The sequence below is a fragment of the Camelus dromedarius genome, chromosome 5, assembly GCF_036321535.1.
Source record: "Camelus dromedarius isolate mCamDro1 chromosome 5, mCamDro1.pat, whole genome shotgun sequence".
Lineage (NCBI taxonomy): Eukaryota > Metazoa > Chordata > Mammalia > Artiodactyla > Camelidae > Camelus > Camelus dromedarius.
In genome coordinates, this window is record NC_087440.1 from 12,532,414 (window position 1) to 12,559,491 (window position 27,078).

General features: G+C 36.1%; 1 protein-coding gene across 2 annotated transcripts in view; it reads left to right on the plus strand.

Annotated features, from left to right (window-relative positions):
- WDR72 (WD repeat domain 72) overlaps positions 1 to 27,078 on the plus strand; it is a 191,059-nt gene that overhangs the window by 20,838 nt on the left and 143,143 nt on the right. For both annotated transcript variants that reach the window (XM_031453021.2, XM_031453022.2), the window contains exons 4-13: positions 6,481 to 6,559; positions 7,603 to 7,777; positions 8,444 to 8,520; positions 9,563 to 9,682; positions 10,653 to 10,798; positions 11,179 to 11,275; positions 15,938 to 16,079; positions 17,659 to 17,904; positions 20,131 to 20,351; positions 22,864 to 23,059. In XM_031453021.2, coding sequence (XP_031308881.1) covers positions 6,481 to 6,559; positions 7,603 to 7,777; positions 8,444 to 8,520; positions 9,563 to 9,682; positions 10,653 to 10,798; positions 11,179 to 11,275; positions 15,938 to 16,079; positions 17,659 to 17,904; positions 20,131 to 20,351; positions 22,864 to 23,059 — 1,499 coding nt within the window. The remainder of the gene's footprint in view (positions 1 to 6,480; positions 6,560 to 7,602; positions 7,778 to 8,443; positions 8,521 to 9,562; positions 9,683 to 10,652; positions 10,799 to 11,178; positions 11,276 to 15,937; positions 16,080 to 17,658; positions 17,905 to 20,130; positions 20,352 to 22,863; positions 23,060 to 27,078) is intronic.

The following is a 27,078-nucleotide window of genomic DNA, read 5'->3' on the forward strand; positions in this document are numbered from 1 at the left end:
GTTATATATCTTGAATGGTTGAATAAAGTGTGTGACAGTCCCAAGGATTGTCATCAGTACTGTGACTCTCAACCTTTTTTTTTTCTTTTTTAATTGAAGTATAGTCAGTTACAATGTGTCAGTTTCTGGTGTACAGCACAATGTCCCAGTCATGCATATACGTACACAGATTTGTTATCACATTCTTTTTCATTAAAGGTTATTACAAGATATTAAATATAGTTCCCTTTGCTATACATACGAAATTAGTTTTTTAAATCTATTTTTATACATAGTGGCTAACATTTGCAGATCTCAAACTCCTAAATTTATCCCCTCCCATCCTCTTTCTCCTGGTAACCATACGATTATTTACTATGTCTGCAGGACTCCCAATCTTTAAACATCTCAACACGTATCAGGCTTCGTGGCAGCCTCACTGTGTAAAGGATGTGGGCACATGCCACCTATTACAGAATTGAAAATGGAGAAGTCTGGGCACTTGTCTTTTTTCATGTAATAACTCTCTTTGAGCTATTAAGCAAACCCATGCAAGTTGTAGAACTATTCAGTAGTTACAGTCTTCATGTTGTACGGTCATCTGAAATCATTTTTAAATGAACAGAAGAGGACTTCATTGTAAGTGGAACGTGGGAGAGAGAAGGGATGTGCAACCATAGTGATATGGGTGCAATCTCATGGAAGGAGGTTTGTTCCAAGGAAATAGGACTTCGTTGTAGGAAAAAGCCCCACTGACAAAGAGCTACTATGAACTAGACTCTGCTGATGAGATATTTGCCGAAGTATATTCAGGAATGCGGAATTGATTCAGCATGTGTTTGTGAATGAGGATCGGGTTGCTGGTTGAAACAAATCTCCTCCTTTTTCGTTTTTAACCCAAGGAGAAACTATGTGGCTTTGAATTCTGAGAACCAAAAGAATGAGGAATCAAGTGTCCAACTTGTAGAAACTGAATAGTTAACAAAATGGCTAGTGGAACAGACATCAAAGAGGTACATATTCCCATAGCTTATAGCAAAGCCGTAGTTGTTAGACTGAACTTTGGATGAGGCTAAAATGAAATGTCCTAGAACATTCTCCTTTTTTAACAGTTGCCTAGCTTTCATACGCTGGGTCTGCCACAAAGCCTGCTACACAGGCTGAGATATTTATTCCCAATCTAGAGAATTTGGGGGATAGTGAATTTTTCTGAGTTGAGAAAATGAATAGCAAAGTGCAAAGTAGACCTGAAAAGTAACTGAGTTCCACCTTGAGGTTTTTGTTCACAGTGGTCTAGCTCCAAAAAAGAAATTAAGGTACAAATTCTTGATGACAGATGAATTCAGCTGTGTAAGTCTTGTAAATATAACTGTTGAAGAGCCAAGGAGCCTGGTTTGCTCTTCCTTTTCCAAGATGATTTGAATTTTCTAGAACTCTTACTTTTTTGGTGTCTGGAACTTAACACTTCTTAGGCAGCACCTACTCTTTTGCTACTGCATACTTAGCAAATCCTATTTCAATCTTCTGAAATTTATTAAATTTATGAGGCATGGCCTATTATTTCCCCAAATAACAATGATTATTTTTAGCTTTGAAGAGTCCCAGGAAGTGACTGTGGGCTTAACATTTCTGCCTTCAAGATGATCAGATTCATGCTGATCATGACTTGCTTCCTGACTTAGTTTTTTCACTTTTTTTCCCCCAAAGTATCACTTAATCTGCAGACGTAAACGTAACATTCAGGAATCCCAGTGAATTCCAGGATAAGTGAAGGGACATAAATATCTGGAACCTGATGCTGAAATGATGGAATGCCAAAGAAAAAGGGAAGCTCCTGAAAGTAGTCAGTGAGAGAAACCAGATTACTTATAAAGAAATGTTAATTAAACTGAAAGCTGACTTCTTAACAGTACAATGAAGATGAAATAACTGAAATATCTTCCAAAAGTTGAGACAAGATATGTGTCAACTTAGAATTGTATCTCTAGGAAAAATATCTTCCAAAACTTAGGACAAAATAGTAACATTTAAGACAAACCCTGAGAGCCTTCACTGCCAACAGACCTGCTGTAAGTTTTGAAATTCTGAGTTATATTTTTCAGTAAGGACAATGATTTTAGAAGGAAGATCTGAGATGGAAGAAGGAATTTTGAACAAACCCAGCAAATTTTACAAAATTTAAACACAGACTATATTACAGTAATGTTTATGTATACCTCCCCCACACAGACACACAATCCTAATCACCAAGTGCACATAGTAAATGCAGTTATCAGATTTTGTGTGTTCTGGTGTCCTAGAGGTGGGTAAGGATGTTAATTAACTGTAACTTTAAGCTTGATATACATCTTAACATTTCTAGGTTGGCTGCTAAAAGAACAGACAAAAGAAATAAAAACAGAAGAAGTAGAATATATAACTTTCAATTTAAAATAGAAAAAAGTGTTTTTAATCCAAAGGGGATGGCAATACATAAGACAAATAGAAAGTACAAAGTAAGATAATTGAAATAAATCTGAATAAACCAATAATCTCAATTAATTAAAGGGACTAAGCCCATTAGTTAAATTACAAAGATTGTCGGACAATTTAAAAAACAAAAAACAGTATAAGAATATATAAGAGTTAAAAGTAAATGGATGGCTGGGCATATATGCAGAAGGAACCCTACTTCAAAAAGACACCTGCACCCCAGTGTTCATAGCAGCACTATTTACAATAGCCAAGACATGGAAGCAGCCTAAATGTCCATCAACAAATGACTGGATAAAGAAGTTGTGGTATATTTCTATAATGGAATACTATTCAGCCATAAAAATGACAACATAATGCCATTTGCAGCAACATGGATGTCCCTGGAGAATGTCATTCTAAGTGAAGCCAGCCAGGAAGAGAAAGAAAAGTACCATATGAGATCACTCACATGTGGAATCTAAAAAAAAAAAAAGAAAAGAAAAAAGAATATAAGTACAAAACTGAAACAGACTCATAGACATAGAATACAAACTTGTGGTTGCCAAGGGGGCGGGGGGTGGGAAGGGACAGACTGGGAGGTCAAAATTTGTAGATACTAACAGGCTTATGCAGAATAGATAAACAAGATTATACTGTATAGCACAGGGAAATATATACAAGATCTTGTGGTAGCTCACAGTGAAAAAAAAATGTGACAATGAATATATGTATGTTCATGTATAACTGAAAAACTGTGCTCTACACTGGAATTTGACACAACATTGTAAAATGACTATAACTCAATAAAAAATGTAAAAAAAAAAGTAAATGGATGGAAAAAGATTTATCAGATGGATACTAATGAGAATTATGTTGATATAGCTGTGTTAGTATGTTAATACATATGTCAAAAAAGCCTTGACATTGATACAGAGGGTTATTATTTATTAATAAAACTTCCAACCACCAGCAAGAGCTGAGAGTTAGGCAGGCAGGCACCCAGTCTTAGGGTCTTCTAGGCTAGTGTTCCTCAACCCTGAGCCTGCATCAGGACCACTTTCAGAGTTTGTTTAAATACAGATTTCTGTGCCCCATCCCTGGAGGCACAGGTTCAGTAGATCAGGGCTGAGGTTCAAGAACTTGCATTTCTAACATGTTCCTGGACAAGGCCAATGCTGCTGGTTCAGAGGAATATATTTGGAATAGTGAGTGCCCCATGCTTGGGTCAGTGAGAGAAAAAGTGAGATCAAGAATGACTTGGAAAACTTATTGGTAATGATACCTTTCACTGAGAATGGGGAACAAAGCAGCGAAGATGTTTTGCTTCATTTTGAATACAAGGAGTGTGAAGTTCTCCAAGTCATCCAGGTGGAGACATCTAATTGCTAGTTGCGTGTGGAAAGCTTAGAGCCCACTGAATAGGTCTGGGTTTCCAACATCTTATAGATGGTACTTGAAGTCAAGAGAGTGGATAACTCACTCAGAGAGAGTGGGAAATATGAGAATGTAAGAAAGCCTAAGACACAAATGTAAGGAAAACCAGCATTTAAGAAACAGGCATAACAAGAAAGGAGTCTGAGAATGCCAAAGGAAACCCAAAAGTATAATTAAAGAGAGTCTAAAGAAAACAATGGACTTGTAATTCAAGATGGCAAACCAAGCATTGATGTTTATCTCCTTTCCTTCTAGATGTTTCATTAAACTTCGAGCAAAGCAATGAGAGTATGATAATCACACAAATATAAGAAGAGGAAAGGGGCCAAGAGAAAATAGTGTGTTTCTGAAAGATAGAAAGTGAATGAAAGAGTAGTAACTTACGTACCACTGAATGAATTTTTACTGAGGTGCTCAGGTGGAGATGTAAAGTTTGAATAAGATAAAAGGCCCTTTCTCAAGGAACTTGTAGCAGGAATTTAATAATTTTCTAATTTTATATGTTGTAGTTTTTTCCTCCATTTTTTATTGAAATAAAAAATATTCATTTAATTTGAAATTGTTATATTTATTTTTTTTATAATTGAAGGTGATTTAATCTATGTCCAAAGTTTGGGGACAGTGTTTGAAAAGGAAAAGAAGAATATTCATTTTAATAGTTAATTTTCATGTCTTTTTATTAGGTATGCAACTTGTACAGTTTCAGCTAAAATGCTGAAACTACTTATGATATACAACAGATTTGCTTTTCTTTCTTAAATAGAATTGATTGGCAAAGAGTCGATTTTACTTTGTGATATTTTTGTATTTTTCTTAAATTGATAAGCAAACAAACAGGGAAAGCATTAGAATCCAAGAGTTTAGAAACATTAGTATCACTGGGAGAGCTTTTATTGATGCTGAGGCTCCAACCTTGGAAAATGTGATTTAATTAGCCTGGCCTGATGCCTGCGCTGGGTCCCAGACATTAGTATTTTTAAAAAGCTCCCTGATGATTCTAATATGTAGCCAGAGTTTAGAGCCACTAGTTTAGAGATAGAGTTATCTAAAAACAGGTTAACCAGCCAGGAGCTTTGCAGAACCCTCGGATGTCAGAACCCCAACACAGAGCCATGAAATTAGAATCTCTGAGGAAAAATTTTAAAATAGCTAGAGCTGAGAACCACACTAAGAAATTCAATTTTTTGTACAGCCAAAATTTTGTATCAATGGCTGCTTAAGTTCCATTTCTTTATCTTTGAGATATATATATATATATATATATATATATATATATATATATATATATATATACACACACACACACACACCCATAGGTATTACTTTTGAGATATATTATTTCAATTTCTACCTTTTCCCAGTCTTATTTTTCATACACACATACACACACACACACATTTCCCACCCGCCTTCCCCCGTTTTATTTAATTGCAAGCCTTTTCAGATTACCTCAAATCCTTTTTGGAATACAGTTAGATATAAACAGAGAGAAATAAAACTACTATGAATATTTAGTTCTATGTCCAGAACATGCTTTCTCAACCTGAGCACTAATGACATTTCAGACCACCAAGGGATTCTTTGTTGTCGGGGACTATCCTGTGCTGTTAGATGTTCAGCAGCATCCCTGGCTTTTCCCCACTAGATGTCAGTAGCGTGTTCCTAGTTGTGACAACCAAAATTATCTCTCAACGTTGTCAAATGTCCTTTGTGGGGCAAAATCATCCCAGGTAGAGAACCACTGACTTAAAGATTAATTTCCAGTGTTTGGCTAAAAGAACAAAAAAATCAGCAAACACCAAATGCATAGAGCATTTAACATTATTAGTCCATATCTTTTGCTTCTTAATAGCAGCTCTCCCTTAAAGCCAATAAAGTGTTCACTTTCCTTCCACAGATAATTTTGCTTATTTGTTGAAACTATCAAAACTGAAGAATATTACCAAACAACTCTGAAACAGCCATTCCGTTTTTTGTGAACTGAAATCATACAGATTAAAACTACCCTATGCCAGTTGTATTTGTAACTGTATTTCATAACTGTATCTATATCTTTGTACCATATATATAGCCAAGTCAGAGTTTTCTAAATATTTAGTGGCAAGGATGCTTTCAGGAGAAGCAAAAAAATAAAGCATATCAATGATAGACCAAGTGTGGCCTCTTGGTGGCACTGTTTATTTTTACAAAAATGATACCTGAGTTCCAGAAGATGCAACACGATGCATTACGCTTTTCAGAATATGTAGTTTAAATTCCATGAAATAAGCCATTTTCAAGAGGATGCAGTTTCCATGGAAAGATTGCTGTACTGTCACTCTCACAGGCTCTGATAGCTGTACCCCCACAATTTGTTATAGGTCAGGTTGGCACTTGAGTAAGTTTTGTAGGCTGGTGGCAGGGTGTAATTACCTAAACAAAAAGACACGGATACAGAATGTCATCCCTGCTAATGACCACAACATTTTCTTGCCCAGTAATCTGTAACAAAAAGCCACATAAACGATCAGGCTGCATTTAAGTGCAGCACTAAAGAAAAACTTGGTGGCACAAGAATTATTCTAGCCAATTGAGTGGAAATGACAGAGAATAATACAAAGTTATCTCTGCTAGGGAGATGTGTGTTTGGAATGTCACCAACGGACAGTGCGTGGAGAAGGCCACCCTTCCTTACAGGCACAGTGCAATCTGTGTAAGTACTTTCACTTCCTTCAGAACATCTCCAGATTCTACAACTCCTTTAGTGCATTTGCTAAGGACACATTTAAAGAAATGTCACTTAAAGAGTGTCACTTATCATCTGCTATTTTGAGATTTTTTTCTTTTCCCAAAGTAACTATCCAACCATTTTTTATCTTATTCTTTCTTTTATTTTCTGTATTTTTCTAACACAGACAAATTTGAAAGACAATTTCCTTATTTTTCCTTGGTTACACTCACAAAGCACACACAGTGACATACACACAAAATGATTTTGTTTTATTGACGTACTGTTTTATAAAGAAAAAAATTTTCTTTCCAATTTTAAGCTTCTTGGGGTAGATAAGTCCTTAATTTCTAAACTTCTTATTTATGAAAATAGAGCAAGAGGCATAGCCATAAAAGAGATTTTGGCTTTTGGTAGATGGACTCCAAACATACAAATAAAGTAGTTGCATGATTCCCATGGTACTGACACTGTTTTTTATATTGTACGTATTGCTTTTAGCACTGATGACTTGCATTGAAACATTCATGAACTTCTTTCTGGGATCAAAACCTGCGTAGTGAGAGAGCTTGTCAAGAGTAGATTATATTATTCAATCTTTAATAAAAGTCATTCTCAACATTTATTTGGCACAAGAATTCCTCAAACACTCTTCGGACATTTTTCTTTCTTCTTAACATGTAGCAGTATTGCTAGGATAAGGAACCTGATTTTTGTGGTTGTTTAGTTCTACATAGCATTCCAGAATTAATTTAATTGTGAGCTTTTCATGATTTGCAATAAGATTAGCTCTTCCCTAAAGATCCCCCTTCTCCAGAAAAATGATGACATGCAAGTGAGATAAAGTGCAAAATTAACCCTTTAGAATTATGAAGTAATTGAACTAAAAAAAATTTTAGTTGCTATGCAGCCTAATATCTTAATTGAATAGATGATAAGACTGAAATCCAGAGAAGTCTTCACCACAGGCAAAATTACGTTAACTGCTAGTGATAATGAAATTTTTGCTTTGAATTCCACTTGCATAGTATTACCACTGCTCATTCCGGATGACAGGAGAAGGCTGGCTTCTATGTTGTGGAGAATACCAAGATATTCTTATAATTGATGCCAAAAGTTTGGTTATTATTCACACTTTCACATCGTCTCAGTCTCCTGATTGGATCAACTGCATGTGCATTGTTCATTCCATGAGAATTCAAGGTAATAGTTAGCTATTATCTAAGAGATTTTTTTTTTGAGCTATTTGTTAAATTATTGGGCAAGAGTTCAGAATGCTTCTGTATGTTTATCTGTTGGTGGAGATAGCTCTCTAAGCCAGATCAAGAAAAACTGGGAACAGCCATTCCAGTGGTTCAAAATATTGGGAAGTCAGCAAGAGTTCAAGATGAAGTGGGAAAAGGAGACTCTGCATTTCCATGACCCAGTTCTGCTTGATACATTTTAAGAGTGACAAGCAGGTGTTTGTTGTGGATTAGCAGGACTCTTGGCTTTGCCCTGCTGTATCTTCTGGACGTAGTAATGAAGAGAATTCAGTTTCTGTGATGAGTGACTTTTCAGTTTCTGTAAGGAGGGAAGGCGGGCTCCTTACTTATTTGTGAGATAGGAAGGTACAATTAATATTGCCAGCTTGATGGTTTGCAATGTGGTTCTGCTTTTAGTGGTCGTCTCCTTCTACATGGGAGTCGCTTTGAAATTTTAGAACAGATTCAAAATGTGATCTAAGATGTTTATTTTTAATTAAAAAAAAAAGCTGGATATTTTCTACCTGCATAGTTCTGCATAACCCTTAGATGACTATGAAATAATCTTTAGAGCAATCAGTTAGAACGGTGGTTAGCTTATATGTGACCTTTGTTGTTTTTACAGAAGATTCTCTCTTGGTGGTGTCAGTAGCTGGGGAGCTCAAAGTATGGGATTTATCTTCATCCATCAACAGCATTCAGGTTGGCTTGTGAAACTACGCTTTATTCTCCAATTTCAAGCATATATATTGAAAATTTTTAAATTATAAGGGTGTTACCTTCTCATTTTTAAAATTCCAAATGATGTAGAAAGTGCAAGATTTTTTCCTCCATGTATTTTTCCTATCTCTCTTCCAAGGGGTGGGCATTGGTAACAACTGGATGGTATCTTTCCAGACTTTTCTCTGTGTATATACAAATGTTTTTATCTACAACACCAACAAACACTAATTACAGTTTAATTTTAAAAAATCCATCATAGGAGTATATTTCTCTGTCTGTTACAACAGAAGACCCCCTTTCTTCTGGGTTTGTGTGAGCTGTGGCTATTGTGGGGAGATTACAATGAATAACTGGGGGTAACATACACTTGGGGCCCAGTATATTCACCTGCTCCCTGGCATCAGGCTACAAGTCAAGGTGATGGACAAAAAAATTGTCATAGTGATTGTGCTAGTGACAAAACTGTTTTGACTGCCCCATGCTCTGGGGCTATCTTTCAGAATTTCTTGGTTGGGAAAGCCTGGGAATTGTGTTGGCAATACTGACCCCAAGAAACACACACACAGCATCATTAGAAACTTGAGAACATAGTATTCTAGGTGTTCTGTGCTGTCCACTCTTTTGTTTTTTCAAAGCATTTTGTTTTTCTATTTTAACAATTAAGATAGTACAGGGATTTTAAAAAATTCTTTTACTTTTTTGTCTTATCTTTCTGCCACGTCTGAAAAGCAGTAACTCCTTCGTATCTTTACATTTTCAGTATTCTGCAGCATATTCCCCGACAGGATGTTTTGTTAGTTGCTTGTGTATAACAAATCCTTGAATTAGAATGGGTTTCCTCTTCACAGTTTATTTTGCAAAGTAACTTCTTAGTTCAGAAAACTCAAAAGGAAAATGGGATACTTTTTAAAATAATAATGGTGTGATCTACTTCAGGTTTACAGGGGAGCAGTCTTCTCATACAATTTCATATAAATTACACAGAACTGTTACTAATAAAATGTTGTTACTCCTTTTGAAGGAAAAGAAAGACGTTTATGAAAAGGAATCCAAATTTCTCAACTGCCTGAACTGCCAGACAATACGATTTTGCACATATACAGAGAGACTTCTACTGGTGGTATTTTCTAAATGTTGGAAGGTACTCTGAAATAACATAATAAATACGAGGGATATACACATGTAATTTGATTTTTACCTCTAGTGCAATAATTATCAGAATATATTTTAACTATGATACAAACTCTTTATGCTATTAATACCACAGCAAGGAATGACTTGTCTTTTCTGACTGACTTCTATCAGTTTTCCTCTCCCTGCATTTAGCAGTTTTGTATGCCAGGATATTGTATATATAAAGTATATACTAATTTTATTAATAATAAACCATAATAATAATGAGCATTTATCTCAGATTGTTTTAAAAAGTTGATACATGCACTTTCGAATTTAAAAGAAAACTAATATTTTTCACCTACATACTTTGGTCTTATTTTTAGATTTTCTTTTTCTTTTCCTGTTTTATCACTATATTTATTTTTAGGGAATATGCATTCTTTTCTTGTGAATGTATTTACTAACTTCTCCAAGAAGAAAGAAAAGCTAAGTTACTATCACTTGATAGCATTCTTTTTTCCTTTAAAGTTTCATATACTTGGCTCAGTTAATAAACCTATATTGTCTTACTTAGAGGCTGATAATATATCTTTGAACAAAAATGTACAGTACATGATCTAACAAAAGATTTCTAGTGCATAAACTTTTTTGTGTGTGATAAATTTTCAAATGTTTAAGTTTGACTATCCATATGGAATTAATAAAATTACACAGAAAATTTGGGATTTTTGGTCTCTGTGCTTAATGGGCACATTCTGGAATGATATATCAGATAAAGTTTATCCACTGATACCTACCCTAGGTTAAATGTGAGAAAAGTAAGCACCGGTAAAATGTTATCTTGGTACATGAGTGCAGTGCGGCCTGTTATTAATAATATGTTGTTGCATCAACATTGTCATCTAAACAGCCTTGATAGCCATAATGTGTTTCATTTCCTCTGCAAACTAGACTGGAAGCTTTTGTTAACATGCATCATTAATGCCATATTTTAGGTTTACGACTATTGTGATTTTTCCCTTCTTTGGACTGAAGTTAGTGGGAGCAGGCAGTTGTTTGCTGGTGGAGAGGTGCTTGCTGCTCACAGGATCATCATCTGGACAGAAGATGGTCACAGTTATATCTATCAGCTGCTGAACAGGTGGGCTCAGATGGGAGCGGAATACAAAACATTCAGGTAGAAAATGAACTTTGGGAGGTTTATTATGGAAAAATCCCTGCATGCTGCCATGATCAAAAACCAGAACAAAACAACTTTGGCACTAGAAGATTTACTCTAGGCTTGGTAGGCTTCAGCCTTTGTATAAAACAGCAGGGGATGAAGGAATGAGATTAACCATGTATAACTTGTACAGCTGGTGCTGGGTTTTCAAAAAGTCACTTGTAATTATTAACCCAACAATTTCTAACTAGAGTTTAGAAACTTGAATGGTACCATCCGGCTTTTGAAAGTGGGAAAGGAAAGAAACAAATAAAAACCCCCAAAGTTCTAAACTTTGCTTTTTATTTTTCGCTACGCAGTGGGCTTTCAAAAAGCATATACCCTGCTGATGGAAGAGTGCTTAAAGAGACCATTTATCCTCATTTACTGTGCTCTACATCTGGGCAGGAAAATAAGGTAATGCAAGAAAAGAGTGACTGCCTCAAAGCTGTTTCACTCCGTTTCTCAGATAAGTGTTGCTTTGTCTGTAACAGAATCAGGCTTGAAAAAATTGAATTGAAGAATCACATCAAGTTGTTAACGAGAAAATCAAATCTAATTGTTAGTGGCTACTAAAGAGAACACTTTGCCTTTAAAAAATCTATTTTTTAAGTCTAATTAACTGAACAATACATATTTATTATGGAAAAATTATAAATGTTTAAAAAGAGAGGAATTAAAATTCCTAACTTTACCTCCATAAATATTCACTATAAATATTTTTTACTTTATGCAATTATTTATTTTAATTGGAAATTTTTCAAAGATTTGAAAGGTTTGAGAATAGTACAGTGATCAGTCATATACCCTTTACCTAGATTCACCAACTGTCAACATTTGCCATATTAATTTCTTCTCTTTCTCTCTCTCTATATATGTACATACTCACACATTTTTTTCACTGACCCTTTTGATAGATGGTTTAATACAAAGTTACTAACATTTTGATGTATCTACTCCAATTTTTAAACTTTATCAAATGGTTTATATCCATTTTTTTCACTTCACTGTATATTGAGATCATTTTCACTTGTAGTTTGTTATTCCTCTGAATAAATTTTCTTGTTAAAACAAATATAATTATGATTTCTGGCAGAGAGTTGAGGATGTAATTGTGAGCTTTTACTTGACTGAACTGTATATTTGACACTCCATGAAGCCTGAAAATTTAAACAGTTATTTTATTTCAGTAGTGTCAACCAAAGTGTTTTTTTTAACCTGTTGGATAGAGTCATCAGTTAATTATCCAAAAAGGTATTTCATGGAGAATGGAGGAGTTCTGAATTATTGATGTGTCAACAATGAAGCATGTTACTTTTTACAGTGATGGCTTGCTTAATTACTCATCATAGCTGTTGCAAATCCTATGGTTCAGTATTACCTCCTTAACGTATCTGTGAGGTTTTATTGCAAAAGCTTGATTATCAAGAAGCTGTCAACCAAAAATTAAAACTCCAAGTGCCACTGGGGCATAGGCAAACTTTAGAGTTACAGTACTGAACACTATTTCTAAAGTCATTTATGGGTGGCAGTAGAGCCCTAATTTGCTGTTGATTGCCAAAGCAGTATTGTGACTTGCTCAGAAAGGCATTTTTAGCTATTTTTTTAAAAAAACCTGCCCTTTCTTCCTTTTTAGCTCCTGAATGCATTTTTATAAAGCACAGTTTAACATAAAAGCTAAATATTAAGTAGTGTCCTTTAGGAGCTTCTCACCTACGACAAGTATCAATGCTATACATAACTATGAGGGGAAAGAACAATTACAATTAACTTTAAAAATACTGATCTTACGGGAAGCCATCTTGCTTGTTTCTCAAAATGTGAAGGCACCGATTTGTGAGTCTTCTATCAATACCATAATTCTTGTTTAGACAAGTACAGTTGTTTCTGTATCATAAAAGTGGGAAGTACTTGGAAGCCAGTGAAATATGAATAGAATAATCTGAAACTAAAAGAAGCTGTCTCCCCATCCTTAGATTCTTGCTTGCCCTTTATCCAGCTAATAAACCAATTCAAACTGTCAATATTCACTAAATACAAGACTTCTTAGTGTCTCCTGCAGTTACAAGGTAATGAAGGCATTTTGGTGGGTAGGGAGGTGAGTTTGATAGATACAGTGAACTTAGAAAATCATGCTCTGTAAATGTTTTTTGGACTGACGCTGCAGAATTAAATCTCAGTGTTTGACAGTAACATGTTCTCATGTGATGTCAGAAACCTACCTGCTGATGGAGTTATAGTAGCAAAAATGGGGACTCCTCCTTCATTCCAGTAGCTTTATGAGAGTCTCCTTAGCTTCAAATCATAGCTAATGATCACCAGAGCCTGGGGCATGAGTCCTGGATGCCAAGACGAGAAACTGGGCTTCCCAGGGCCCTAGCTGTGAAGTAAGACTGCAGTGCTGAGACGGGAGTCGGTGGGATAGAAACAACCTGAGGGTTGGGCAGATAAGGAATTTGGGTGTATGAACTAAGAGTAATGACAGCAACGATGATGGTAAAGTAACTTTTTTTGAGTCCTTAGTATTGTTAAACATACAAACTGCCTCATTTACATGGGTTTTCACCATGACCCCATTTTGAAATTGATGTTCAGAGAGGTTAGTTCACAGCATTTGAACTCAGGAAGTTTAGCCCCAGAGTCTGGGAACAGACTTCAGAGTAAGTTCCCCAATTGTTTTGAGAATGGATAATAAGAATGGTTACTGTTTATTGAGTATGTACCAAATGCCTTGTGCCATTCTAAACACCTTACCTTTATCAACTCATTAATCCTGACAGTAATCCCATATAGTAGGTGCTTTCATTTATTAGCATTCTTTCACACTTAGAACGAGATACAGCAAGGTTAAGTAAACTGCCTAAATCAAGTAGTTGGCTTTTTTTTTTTTGCATGTAAATACAGATATACAGTATACTGCACATTTTTTTTTTAGTTTACGTATATGTACTAATTATTGTTTCTAAGAACAGATTAGATCTTTAGCTTTTTAAACTTACATAGTTATCAAAGGAATAAAGACGTAGTTGGCTCTTCTAATAGAGTTAGTATGTGCTAAAACCAGGATTTGAATCCAGGCAGTTAGCCCAAGAGAATTCACTCTTGATGACTACTTAATTGCCTCTTGGAGGATGGGTCCTTCCTGTGATGAGTACAGGGTACTGTGATGAAAACATCAGACTTTACATGGTAAGGGGCTCTGAGGGAGTTTTCAGGTGAAGAGTAGAGCTAGAGAGGGAACTACTGGAAAGGAGGAGGACTGAGGTGTCAAGGAGTGAGTGTAAGCAAGTTAGGAATGGGAGTACAGAAGTCCAGGTGGAGGGGAAGACAGCAGCATGGGGAGCGTGGGCTGGAGAGGCAGCACATGTCGCTGGGAGGGAGGAACTATGTGGCCCCCTACCTGAGCGCTGCCCAGCCTCTCTGGAACTTCACCCTCATAGCAGAGTCAGGAGAGAGTTGGACTGGTGAATTCTAAGGTCCCCAAAGGTTGAGAGAGTTTGAAAAGCCATTCTGACAACATCTTATCAACACATCTCTAACACACAAAAATGATGGCCCTGAGAACAGAAATATGAGATCCCAAAGTGCCTTCTGAATCTTTAAAAAAAAAAAAAAGAAGAAGAAGAAAAATTCCAAGAACTCACTTCATTGGAACTGTTTTCTCTTCAATGCTCTTGTTTCTTGGGACAATAGAGGATTCCATATCTTGATTGCATGGTCTTGAGAATTAGTTTCTTATTCTCTTTCTTAGTTTACTTATCTCTGTAACAGAAATAATAACAGTGTTTATTTACTTTGTAGCTTTGTTGTGAGGATTAAATGTAGCAATATTTTGGCCTTTAATTGTCTCTGAAGATACATGATAGAATTTTCCCTCTAAAATATCTAAGCCTGGACCTTCAAACACTTTCTAAGACTTCGTTAATTCTAACATTGGAACTTGGCTTTCTTTTCAGGGTGCTTTTTATTTGTACATAAAAGAGGGCTTTTTTCTTGTGTTTCTAATCAATCATTTCAATCTCTCTATACAAGTGTGCCCAAAGAACATTTAGTCTGCACTGAGGTCCTAGGGAGATTCGAGACTCATTCACTAGTGAAAGTGTGTCTTCCAGAGCTGTGGTGCCCAATATTTATATTCTGCCTCAGCAAAATTATGTCTTTATATAAATATAATATATTCACATATATATATGTATAAAATATAACATACATTCACTTATATTAATATCACACACATACACACACACACACACATATATATAAAACATAGACTCATTTTTCTTTGTGACCATTTGGGAAATTTGAAATCAAGTATATTAAATCTGAAAAATGGTCAACAGAAAGTAGAAAGTGTATTAATACCACAAAATTACCATATAAATATGAGCTGTTGCTGTTTTAACTGACAGTTTGAACTGAAGGGATCATAAAGAAATCAGGCCTCCTTAGTGGACAGTAGAGCCTTGTCATTAAGATATAGGCTCTTCATATTGGTCTAGAAAGGTTAAACATAATTTTTTCCATTTGTACAGGGGTAACTCACTGTATTAAATATGTGAGGTCTTATCTACATGGGTTTGATTACAGAAACTAATAAAGTATTCTCTAAACTGAAAAAAAAAAAGATATGAGTTCTTGAGTCAGAATTACTGGACCTTACATCACCTTAGATAAATTAACCACTTCCTTCTCAGAGTATTCATCTGTAAAGTGAAGACAATGATAGTACCAACTTCTCAGGATTATTGTGAGGACCATTTAACTAAATACACGCAAATCCCCTAACAGTAAGTGTAATACATTCACAGAGTATGTTCAATAAATGGTAGATATTCTTATTAATTATCTGAAGTGTAGCTGATGACTTTGCTTCTTATTTTATAGAAACTTTTTTTGTCTCGAGTGAGAGATTATTTCACTTAATTTACCTGAAAATTTTGAAACAGTCGGAAATAAATGGAAATAATTTAGTTCATCTGTGAAGTCTTGTTCCTCCATTTAAAAACAGTGGCTGCTGTTATTTGGAATTTGTTAGAGATATTTTTTCTGTACAAATGCTATTTTTTTAATTTGGACCAGAGCCTTCCCTTTGTTATGGGCTACATGAATGAAAGGAAAGAGCCTTTTTATAAGGTGCTTTTCTCTGGAGAAGTCTCAGGAAGAATTACTTTGTGGCACATCCCTGATGTCCCTGTATCCAAGTTTGATGGTTCTCCTAGAGGTAAGACAATTTATATTTCTAATCACATGTCTTCTGAGAACTACTTTATAATTAACCCAGTGTCTTTTTTTTTTAAAGTTGAGTAACATGAAGCTATAAAACAAGAAAAGTTCTCATGTACCACTATGCATTAGATGCCAACATAAAAGTAGGTATAAACATGATGCTTATAAGCAACAATATGACCAATATAATTCAAATTAACATCAATTTAACATGAATGACATTTTATTAAATTGAAATGAATGTTGGCAATATGAGTATAGAATAGACTGACAGACCATATTCCTATTTTGGAATTTTTCATGTCTGTGTCCTGTACCCTTTTTCAACCAAATTCTCTACTCAGATTATTAAAGCTGCTTGAAATTGTAAGCACAGATGTACACTTGGGCACTAAAACATTTGCCAGTTTGAATGATTAGATGATTTAGCATTTGCTTGTTTTAATTTTTCTTAGAATTCAAAACAAAGTAAATATTATTGTGGAGAACTTTCAAATTCCTGAGACTGTGTATTCCAAACTGAGGAACCCCATCTTGCTCCTTTCCCCTTGTTCCAGAGTCGGTGAGGCATCTCTGTGAGTCACTGTCTGGGGCACAGCAGAAACACAGCCCCCAGTACTTGCACTCTAAGTACAAGTTTCCATTAGTTAACAAATTCACTGGTATAACTTTTAGTGTCCCTGTCCCAAATGTTTTTAAATGGTTCATAGTAGAGCTAGATTAATAAGAAATGAGTCAAGAAATAGACTTAAAACTGGGTACAGTGTGTGGGAAAGTTTCTTACAATTTTAAGAGTTAAAAAGCATACCATGCCCCCTGTGGAGGCCACTTGGTGGTGGCTCTGGGAAATGTCATGTCTGCCCTCCTTCCAGCAGCAGAACTAAGTATCTAGTCAACTTTCTTTATAATTAGAGCCATAAATGTCTGTGATAGCTCTTGGTGCTAGTTTCAAGGTTTGGGCTCAAGGTTTTCACAGTCACTGTGACATGTGTACTGCAAGGTCAGGGAGGCCCCTTCCTAGAGGGGTAGATTGGCTTTAAGTTGCTCTGGGATGCCAAGCCTCTCATTTCCTGAGCCCACCTGTAGCCCAGTTCATGTGCTGGGGTGGCCAGCCATATCAAGTGAGAACCAGTGCTCTTGGTAGCTGCAGGTAGTTGCTTGGAGGCTTGGTATGATTTTTAAGTATTCATATCCTTGACATTTAAAGAAAAAAATGTCTTCCCTTTACCCCACACGACTAATAGACCCCTAGTCTTCCTTCTTCACATTCTCTATTCATTAAGGCAACAGAGAACTCGTGAGATTGCTCTACCATTTTGCATCACTACAGGAGTTTCTCCATTCTTTTCAGTTGACTGAAGTCTAAAATGAATGCACTCATACACATCTATTCTTCTGAGGCTCCCTGAAGAGGACCAATAAAATAGCATTTGGAGTGAAGAAAATGGGTGGCAGGAAAGCTTTTCTGCCTAAAGTCCACTATGCACCCCACAGTATAGTGTCTTGATAATATTTTCTTTATCTATGATGAATTTATAAACCAAATTTTCCTTTTTCGTATATTTTCCTTTTAGAGATACCAATAACTGCCACCTGGACCCTTCAAGATAATTTTGATAAGCATCATAGCATGTCACAAAGTATTATTGACCATTTCTCTGGGCTTAAAGATGGGACTGGAACTGCGGTAGTCACTTCATCAGAGTATGTTCCAAGTCATGATAAACTAATATGTGGCTGTGAAGATGGGACAATTTTCATTACGCAGGCTTTGAATGCTGCCAAAGCAGGACTTCTAGAAGGCAATTCTTTATTAAAAGGTCATTGAATTTTATTTGACCCTGTTTATTTATCTAAGCTTCAACTGTAATAAGCTATACTAAGAAGATTTCTCAAGCTTAAAAAATTTTAGGCATTTGCTAATAAATTCGTGCATGTTTTAATGTTAAAGTAAAACACACATGGGTTTTTTTTAAAAAAGTCAAATAGGTTATACAATGAGAAATACATTTCTCTCCTTCTTTGATCTCCAGAAATATCACCAAAGGCAACTGCTAATAAGTTTCTTTATATAGTTTTTGAAATTTTCTATGCACATAAAAGCATATACTAACATAGCAGTATATATTCTTTTAATTATTTGTACAAATAGAACCACATTCTACACACTTTACTAAAATGTCCTTAAATCTTAATGAAATATTTTGGAGCACATTCTCTATGACTTCATTTTAAATGATTATTAATGGGTGTTTAAGTTTTTCTAATCTTTGGCTACTACAGACAATGCAGAATTAACTATCTTTGCACATATATATTGGGTATATCTATAGTATTAATTCCCAGAAGTAGAATTACTAGGTCAACGTTTATTTATGTACATTTTTAATTTTGAAAATATATCTAAAAATGTTCTCCAAAGAACATACATCCATATACATGTGTGTCCACTAACAGCTCATGAGATTGCCTTTTTCCTCCAAAACTTGGCCAACTTTCTGTACTATTTAACTTTTTAATTTTTGCCAATCAGGAGAAAATAGTATCATCCTGTTTTAATTTTTAATTTTTTGTTAAAGAAATGCAAATGTGTTATTTATCTTTGTGCGTTGCAACAGTGAATACCTATTAAAGACTATTATGCAGTAAGTTTTCTCATGTAAAGGAAGGAGATATAGCAGGTGATTGAGATTTGGGGTTGTACAGGTAAATTTGTATACCATTTTTTATTGTATAGATCCTACTAGGCTGCAAAGTCCTTAAGGATAGAGACCAAATCTCAATTAAAAAAAAAAAAATAAATAAAACTTTGTTACATTGCCTACTGTTGTTCTCAGCTTACTTTGGCTACTTAACCAAATTTTCCTGACTTTTCAATGATTCAGTAATTAAAACAGAGGCATGAGTAGCAGTGAACAGAGGAGAGGTAATGTGCTGATGTACATCTCAACGACTGCTGTTAAAAGCTAGTAAAAAAGCTTAAAACCTTAACATTTTTTATCTAGGCTTTTTTATCTTATCCAAAACAAGCAGAAACTTACATCTGACCTGTAGCATCTGCATTAATATTCATCTAGGTTTGCTAGTCGATACGAAGTGAGGATGTATGTGCCTGATGGAGTAGAAGTACCTAATGATTCTTTAATAGAAGTAATAATGATTCATTGAGACTCGTTTTCAATGTGGATAAAGAGAGTTTGTGGTCTGTGGCCCTCTCCAGTTTTTTTTTTTAGGTTTAGCTAATGATGAAGGAAGAAGCAGTGTGGAAACTAGGTATCACTAAGCCTGTGTTCTAGAGTAGCTCTGCTATGAAAATACCCAGTTCCTACCAAGTGCCAGTGCTAAGAAATTATTGACATTATCTTACTATTCCACACAACAGTCTTATGTGAAGTAAGTGCTATTATTACCCTAGTTTTTCAGATGCTGCTCCCTTAGAGGGAAAAAGCTAGTTGTCCATTGTGATACATGTAGTAAGTGACAGACCCAGAAAAACAAAGCCAGGTTTCTTTAACAGCAAAGCTAGGTTCTTAAATATTACGCTGTGTTTCTTCACACTTGGATTCAAGACACTTAACCTCTCTGAGCCTCAGATACTTTATCTGTAAAACAAAGCAGTGGAACTAGGTAATCTCTATCCTTTAAAGCAAAAACATTCTGTGAAACTTGGCTTTTCTTTTATACTAGACTTGGTCATGCTATTGTAAAGGACATCAGTAATGTTCTGAGATAAAATGTATGAATTGTTCACTCCTTGAGAACAGAGTTTGCTATTTCACGGCCCTGGAATTGGCAACTTGCTAACATCCTTAAGAAATTAGTAGACTTTGAACAACAGCTTTAGTGTTCTGTCAGAAGCATGACCTGGGTTATAATGAGGCACTTGCCTTTCGAGATAGTTCAAGGATTGTTCATTAATTTTCTTAGTTAACTGCCTACCTTTAGTTTTATGTAGTTTCCTTACATTAAAAATTTATAAAAGAAAACCTCAGGACTATTTCTTGAACAAAAGTCCCTTTTTCATTACTTGGTATTTGGTTTTCCAGGTTCCCTTCCTCACAAAGTTCTCAAAGGCCACCACCACAGTGTTACATCCTTGCTTTACCCACATGGTCTCTCTTCAAAATTAGACCAAAGTTGGCTGATATCTGGAGACCAGAACTCATGGGTCATCTTGTGGGACATCTTTACTGAAGGAATTCTGCATAAATTCTTTTTGCAAGCTGGTCCAGTAACAAGTCTTTTGATGTCACCAGAGAATTTCAAAGTAAGTTAAGATAAACAGTAAAACATAACACATAAATTTAAGTTATATAACATAAAAGAATGTTTAAAAAATAAGGAAAAATAACTCATTTCCACAGAAAAGAAAAACATATACATAATATAATTGAATGATTTTTATGAATTATTTTCTAACCTTTTTATATGTATTTTATTATTATTACAATTTTAAAGCAAAGGTCTCATCAGTTCTTGGCTTTACAAAAGCCAGTTAATTCTCTGTAAGTACTTACTTTTTTCTTTTTTTGTCTTAGTTCTTATCAATTTTTAATGGAATTATTTTTTTTTAAATAGAAGCAATAGACATTCAATGGAAAAACAATTCAAATATATAGGAATCATAAATTAGAATTAACTTTTGCCTTAAACAATTTACTTTTATAATAATATTGATAGTTACACTTTATTTTTTAAATAAATTTTTGTTTGCTCTTTCATTTATTTAACAAATAACAAGATTTAACAAACTTAAAAGCACCTAACTTGTGCCAAGCAAAAAGAAATACTTTCAGGTATAATTTTCTCATACACTGTCAACTTAAATTCAGCTTACATCAAGCTGATATCTTTGATAAAACATGAACAACCAAGGTTTGAGTTTCCTGAGTTTATAAGTTAGTTGATTGACTTGTAAAAATTATTTCTCCATAGTAATATTACAAAAAATCAGCTCCAAAGTAAAATCAGAGAAAACTTACACTGCATTTTTGTAGTAAGACAAAATGAAAGCAATATTTCAGCAACACAAATGATTAAACGAAACAGAGAAATAAAGTTAAATGACCCCCTAAAAAATTCTGTGTGGTGATTTGGGATACCCTGATAGTCTTTTATTCCTGAAGCCCCACACACCCCACCCTTTTTTTTCAAAAGCATTTTTTTTCCCTTTAGCTCCAGGACAGTAATTCTAGTCAGTTTCACAACTGACCCATTTTACTTCTGCTTCGGTTATGGGGTTATGGATGATTTAATTCCAAAGATCAGGACATATTCAAAGAAAGCCAAATAAAAATTGAATTGATAGAAAGGGCACATGAGTGCAACTCTTAGGCATCCAAGACAAACCACTACAGCAAGGACCTACAGTGCAACTTTTAAATTCAAAAACTAAGGTTACTCCTTACATCCAGTACCCCAGAATGGTCTGCTTTTCTGTGGTTGCTCCTTTCTCTTGCTTCTTACTATGCCTTCTTTTAGCTTTACAATTTCAAATGCCTAGAAAAGAGAATCTGATGGATGTAATGTGGGTGGGTCTCTGGCGTGCTTCCACTCCTGGTCGTAAGATCTGTATTCACGTATTATATATATGTTCATGTGTTGCATGTTTGTGTGAGTTTATGTACGTGAGTTTCCTGAAGTCCCTTGGACAGAAGCTGTGGGTGGGCAGGTTCACCAAGAGGTGGTAGTGAGGGTGGGGAGGGCAATGCCATCAACCCCATTCTACAAGTCCAGGCTCCCTATATATCATATCTGCCATTTTGTGATTTTTTTTCCTTCAGGATTTCTGAGGTCTCCTTAAAAAAAATTATAAAAATTAACATTCTCTCCAGTGCCCCACAGAGAGAGGTCAGTGATGGGCACTGGGAGATCATCAAGGGATCCCAGTTGATGCTTTTAACATAGCAGCCAAAAGTCTGGCTAAGCACCTTAGTGAAAACAGGAGCATCCACACAGCAAAGTGGTTGGAGGAGAAAAAAAGAGGGCAGGGAGAGCTTGCCACTCCCTGTCCTCGCCACAGCCCACTTGCCCACTGCTGGGCTGACCAATGCGTGGTCCTCATGGTGAGGCACAGAGCTGCCCTGTGAACTTCACCCAGACTGGCCTCAGCAGCACCCAGCAAGGATGCTCTTTGTCCTAAACTATGCTCAAGGTAACTGCATGCTGGCTTTCTTAAAAGGTATCTTAAGAATCTTTGTCCTGTGAGACTATTTTTGGCCCTTGTATCTTCGAAGCTGTACATTCAGTTGGAGCTATCTAATGCTTACCTCTTTTAGATTGTGTCTACACTGAGTTTCCTGTTTGGATTAGAATCTGTATAGCTCTGGGAACAGCACCAAATCACATCCTGAGGCTCTAAGTGGAAAATATTAGCTCATGATACCCTTGGGCCTAAGTTTGTGTCTACAAATAGCTTCTTTTTGTGGCAACAAATTAGTTCTGGGGTTTGTTTTATTCTGCATTATTTCCGATGTCTGCCTCCCTGCCTGAATCTGCTGAGTGATGGTCAAGTCCTTTGTTTATCTTATAAGAAGATCTGGCCTGGAATTCTCCTTTTTACTTGCATGTTTTCACCTTCCTAATAGGTCTCTGAATTTAAAATCTACTTGGTGTCTAAAGGTTCCTTGTGCAGTGGTATGTGCGGAGGTGCCGAACTGTCATTTTGTAAATGGGGTTTTAACAAAAATTTATGTTACTCAAGGAAAAATATCTGATTTAATTTTAAAGAAAGCATTTGAATATTTACTTACAAAGAATGCTGTTTGTTTTTTCCACAGCTACGAAGTAATCAGGTAATTTGCTGCGTGTGCAGTGACCATTCCGTGGCTCTCCTTCACCTTGAAGGGAGGAGGTGCCTCCTGAGTGCTCGGAAGCACCTTTTCCCTGTGAGGATGATAAAATGGCACCCAGTTGAGAACTTTTTAATTGTTGGATGTGCAGATGACTCTGTTTACATCTGGGAAATTGAAACAGGTAAATGGAAATTTTACCCCTTTTCATCCTTTCTGTATTTATACATCAAAGCATTTGGCTGCATGGAGAGTTTCAAAAAAGAAAAAAAAAAAAAAGAAAAAAAAAGGAAAAGTCCCTTGCTTTAACCTTCAGTTGGGCTGCATTTAATGGCTTTGTTTGGAGGCGTGTATGGAAAATAAACACAATGGCCCAAGTCAGATCCTGACCCCCTGATGATTAGCTGACAGAGCAGTGCACAGGAATGAGCCGGATATTTCTGGAAGCTATAAATAAAAACATAAGTTATCTACTTTAATTATTAACAAGAGAGAAATTTAGTGTCCTACTACTAGTCTCAAATTATCATTGAATTCTGCCTTCTTCAGCATCCTTGCCATCTCAGCAACATTTGGAGCTAATTGATGATCAGTAATAATGGAATATAATTAATTACAAATCTCCAAAAAGTTGAGTCAGGGAAATTGAAAACTGAGTGGTTCAATTGAACTTTTGATATTGTATTATAGAGAATGTATAGGTTGAACTTTAAAATTTTTCAAAAAAAAGTTTCACTATATAACTTAAGATCAAGAGTAACATATTTCAGGCAAATGCTGGTAACATATCAAATAAGGAGAGGTAATTAATGAATGTGAGTCAAGGGAGTGCACTGGAGAGTACATTTCACTGAAACCATTGCATGATGTGTATTGATTAATCAGTGGTGGTTTTATGTTGGGTGTTATTAACAGGCTGGATAGTTTATAATGTTATAGTTTAGGGCCATACTTCACCAAAAATAATTGCTATTTTCTTTACATTGGGCTTTCGTATATTAATGACGATGGCATACAGAGGGTATATAGAAGGCACACGATAACATCACAGTAACATCACGTGACATCTGTGACGTGCTTTACAGCTCTGAGGGGCTTTCATGCTCAATCCCCACTACGTTATCACAGCCTCTAGGGTGGGTAGAAGAGGTATCATAGCCCCCGTATTGACGAGGAATTTGTAGCTCTGATTTGTAAATGTGCGAGATTACACAGCTAATAAGTGGTGAACCAAGATGAGGCCCCCATTGTTCTTTGCACATATTCACAAAGTTAGGAGAGTTTAGGATTCTTAGGTAATCTATCAACTTGAGTAACAGTTGATTATAATGGATACGATAGGCTCTAAAGTCTGGGCTTGCCTCCAGGACCTGCTAATGAAGAACCATATGACCTTGGGCAAATAACTTGGCTTCACTGCATGTCAATTTCCTCATCTGTGAAATGGGAGTAATAATACTACCCTTCCTGTTACGATTACATTAACAAGTGCCTACAATGCTTGTAAACAGTGCCTGTAGGTGCCAAGCCCTAAGTATGAGTTAACTATTGTCAGCGTTATCAAAGAATGTGACAAAATTTTGATTTGTGCTTGTGAAATCCAAATCTGTTTTATAAAACACATACCCTTATAGATGTGTGCAACTGAATTTTTTTAATTGTGAAATTGTAAATACTTGCTAATCAAACACATTTTTCCTCAAAAACAGAGTCTAGCATGAATAAAAATATTGGGGCACTCACAAGTGTTTATGGTTCCACTGCCCCATTGGGATACCTTTCAGGGTATGCACCTTGTTATTTATGTATTTTTGATGGGGTGGGCAGTAAAGGTGGGAAGCTAAACCACTAGTACTTCTTGAAACCATATTTATTCCAATATCTTATTTTAATTTTATTATTTTTCTGATCCCAAAAATATATAATCAAATGTTGTAGAGCAGTTGAAAAATACAGAGAAACATAAAAAAAAAACCTAATAATCCTATTCTACTGCCTAAAGATAGCCACTATTAATATTTTGATCTACTTTCTGTCAGACAGCTTTCTCTGTCAATAAATAGATGTCTATATTGTGTTTCAGTCACAGTCCTGGCAGGAAATTGAATTCAACCCTGGTGGGTTGAATGAAGAGACTTTAATGAAAGGACCGTTTATAGGGGTGTGGATAAGGATTAGGTAACATACAAGGAATGGATAGTGAGGCCATCACCCAAACACTAGCAGTGTCAGGAAGCTCTTACCACCTCTAGGGCTGAAGTGAACGACGAGAGAAGAGTAGTACTGGAATCCAGTGCAAGGGCAGCCAAAGAGAACTGGATACTCTGTGAAGTCATGGAAGAGAAATAGCTCCCACCAGAAATGCAATACTGAGACAGAGGACTGGAAGAAAGTCTCTCCTCTCTCCTTCTGCAGTTGCCTTCCTTAATTTAATCCACCTGGAAGTCAGAGAGAATGATGTTCAGTTCTAGACATCAGGCAGGGGCACAGAGCAGGACATAGGAGGGTAGCAGAAGGAAGGAGTGGGTTGACAAATGGACAAAAATTGGCATAGTGGCCATTATGGACACGCGATGCTTTTACTCAGGAATCTCCTATAGTTGGTTATTTATATTGTTCCCTTTTTAAAAAGTTTGTTTTAGAACGGCCATATCAAATGATACATACATGTGTAGTGTCAAATTAACTTATAGAATACTTGTTCCAAATGAAGTTATGAGGCTGCTTATCCCTTGGTTATCTACAGTAATCATTTATAAACAACCTTAACTCAACCTAAGCTTACAGTTGGTGAAAATGTTACCAGTAATTGTATCATCGCCTTCACATTTGCGACGCGTCTCTTTGCTAAAGCATCCTCCGGTTGATGACCTCATTTGAGCTCCACAACACTCTTTGGAGATGGCTGACAACCTAACCCCTCACTACGCTCATTCCTTTTGAATAAGTCTATGTTGTTCCTTTTCGTCTATGTCTGGTATTGGCTTTGTTTCGATTTATTGAACTACTTTTTCTTTCTCAAGCTGTATTTCATCTGGCTAAGATACTTCCATTATGTTTGCTGTACTTGATATCTATTTTATCCTTTTCCTGTAAAGGTGGGAAAATCCAGGATTGGGGAGACTTTCCATCTATAGTTTCATAAAGTTAGGGGGAAAAGTACCAGCTAAGACCAAAACAATTCAGCTGCAATGAGGTCTTTGAGGGTACGGAATGTGCTTGTTCACTGATGTGCCTAGCACATGAATGAATGAATAAACTAACCCAAGTTTTCTTGGAAGTTAGTAGATTGAATACCATTGAGTTTATCTTAACTTCATATTATTGGCAGTTGTGGTAGCTCTTAGATCTTGGCCGCCCAGCTGTAGGTAGATCCTTAGCTTTCTCCTCCAAGTCTCCCCTAGGGTTTCTGGAATTCACCTAGGCATGTCTCACTTCCTTGCGTAGAAGTCTGTGTATTTGCTACTTCAGCCAATTTTTCCTACCTTTTTTTTTTCCTTTTAGCTTTGTTAAAAGGTTCAAAGTTAGTTCCAGGTATGGACAGACCTATTGCCTGCTCCATTTCTCCAGCACTCTGACTCCTCTAAATACATGGAAGAGGAATAAATTGACACTAAGGCATTTATCAGATCTTTCAGCACTAGAGCAACTCCAGAGCTCACAGAGAGAAAAGTACAAGGCGTTAGTGGGATAAGGATTTGGGGGAAAGAGACCTAGAAAGAAAAGACACAGGAAGGGGATAAAAGCCAAAAGTAATTAATTCTCAACTGCAGCCAAAGCCCACCTTGGTGGAAGGTTGGGGGATGGGGTATGGGCCAGTCCCTGTGCCACCTCCCTCCAGGTGTGGAGGACGGGATATGAGACTTTAGTTTCTCACAAACACTTTGTAGCAGCCTATTCTCACTTTATTCATTTATTCATTTATTTATTCTCTGTGGTAGAATGCACAAGCATATTCCAGAGTCACGTACCCGCCATGCCTATCTTATTTGGAAACTGTCAAAGGTGTTTCTTTCGGTGATAGGTGGCATATTCAGATGCAGGCAAGGGTAAAGTTTGGGATCACAGACGGGCATGCTCCTCTCATGGGAGAGGCAAACAACCAAAGCAGAGAAGTATCTATGCAGCAGTGAAGGCCCCCGTCTTCTAGCTAAAAGTGCAGAGCTCCAGGTTGGGAGTGATGAGGGCATCTAGTTTTGCTTA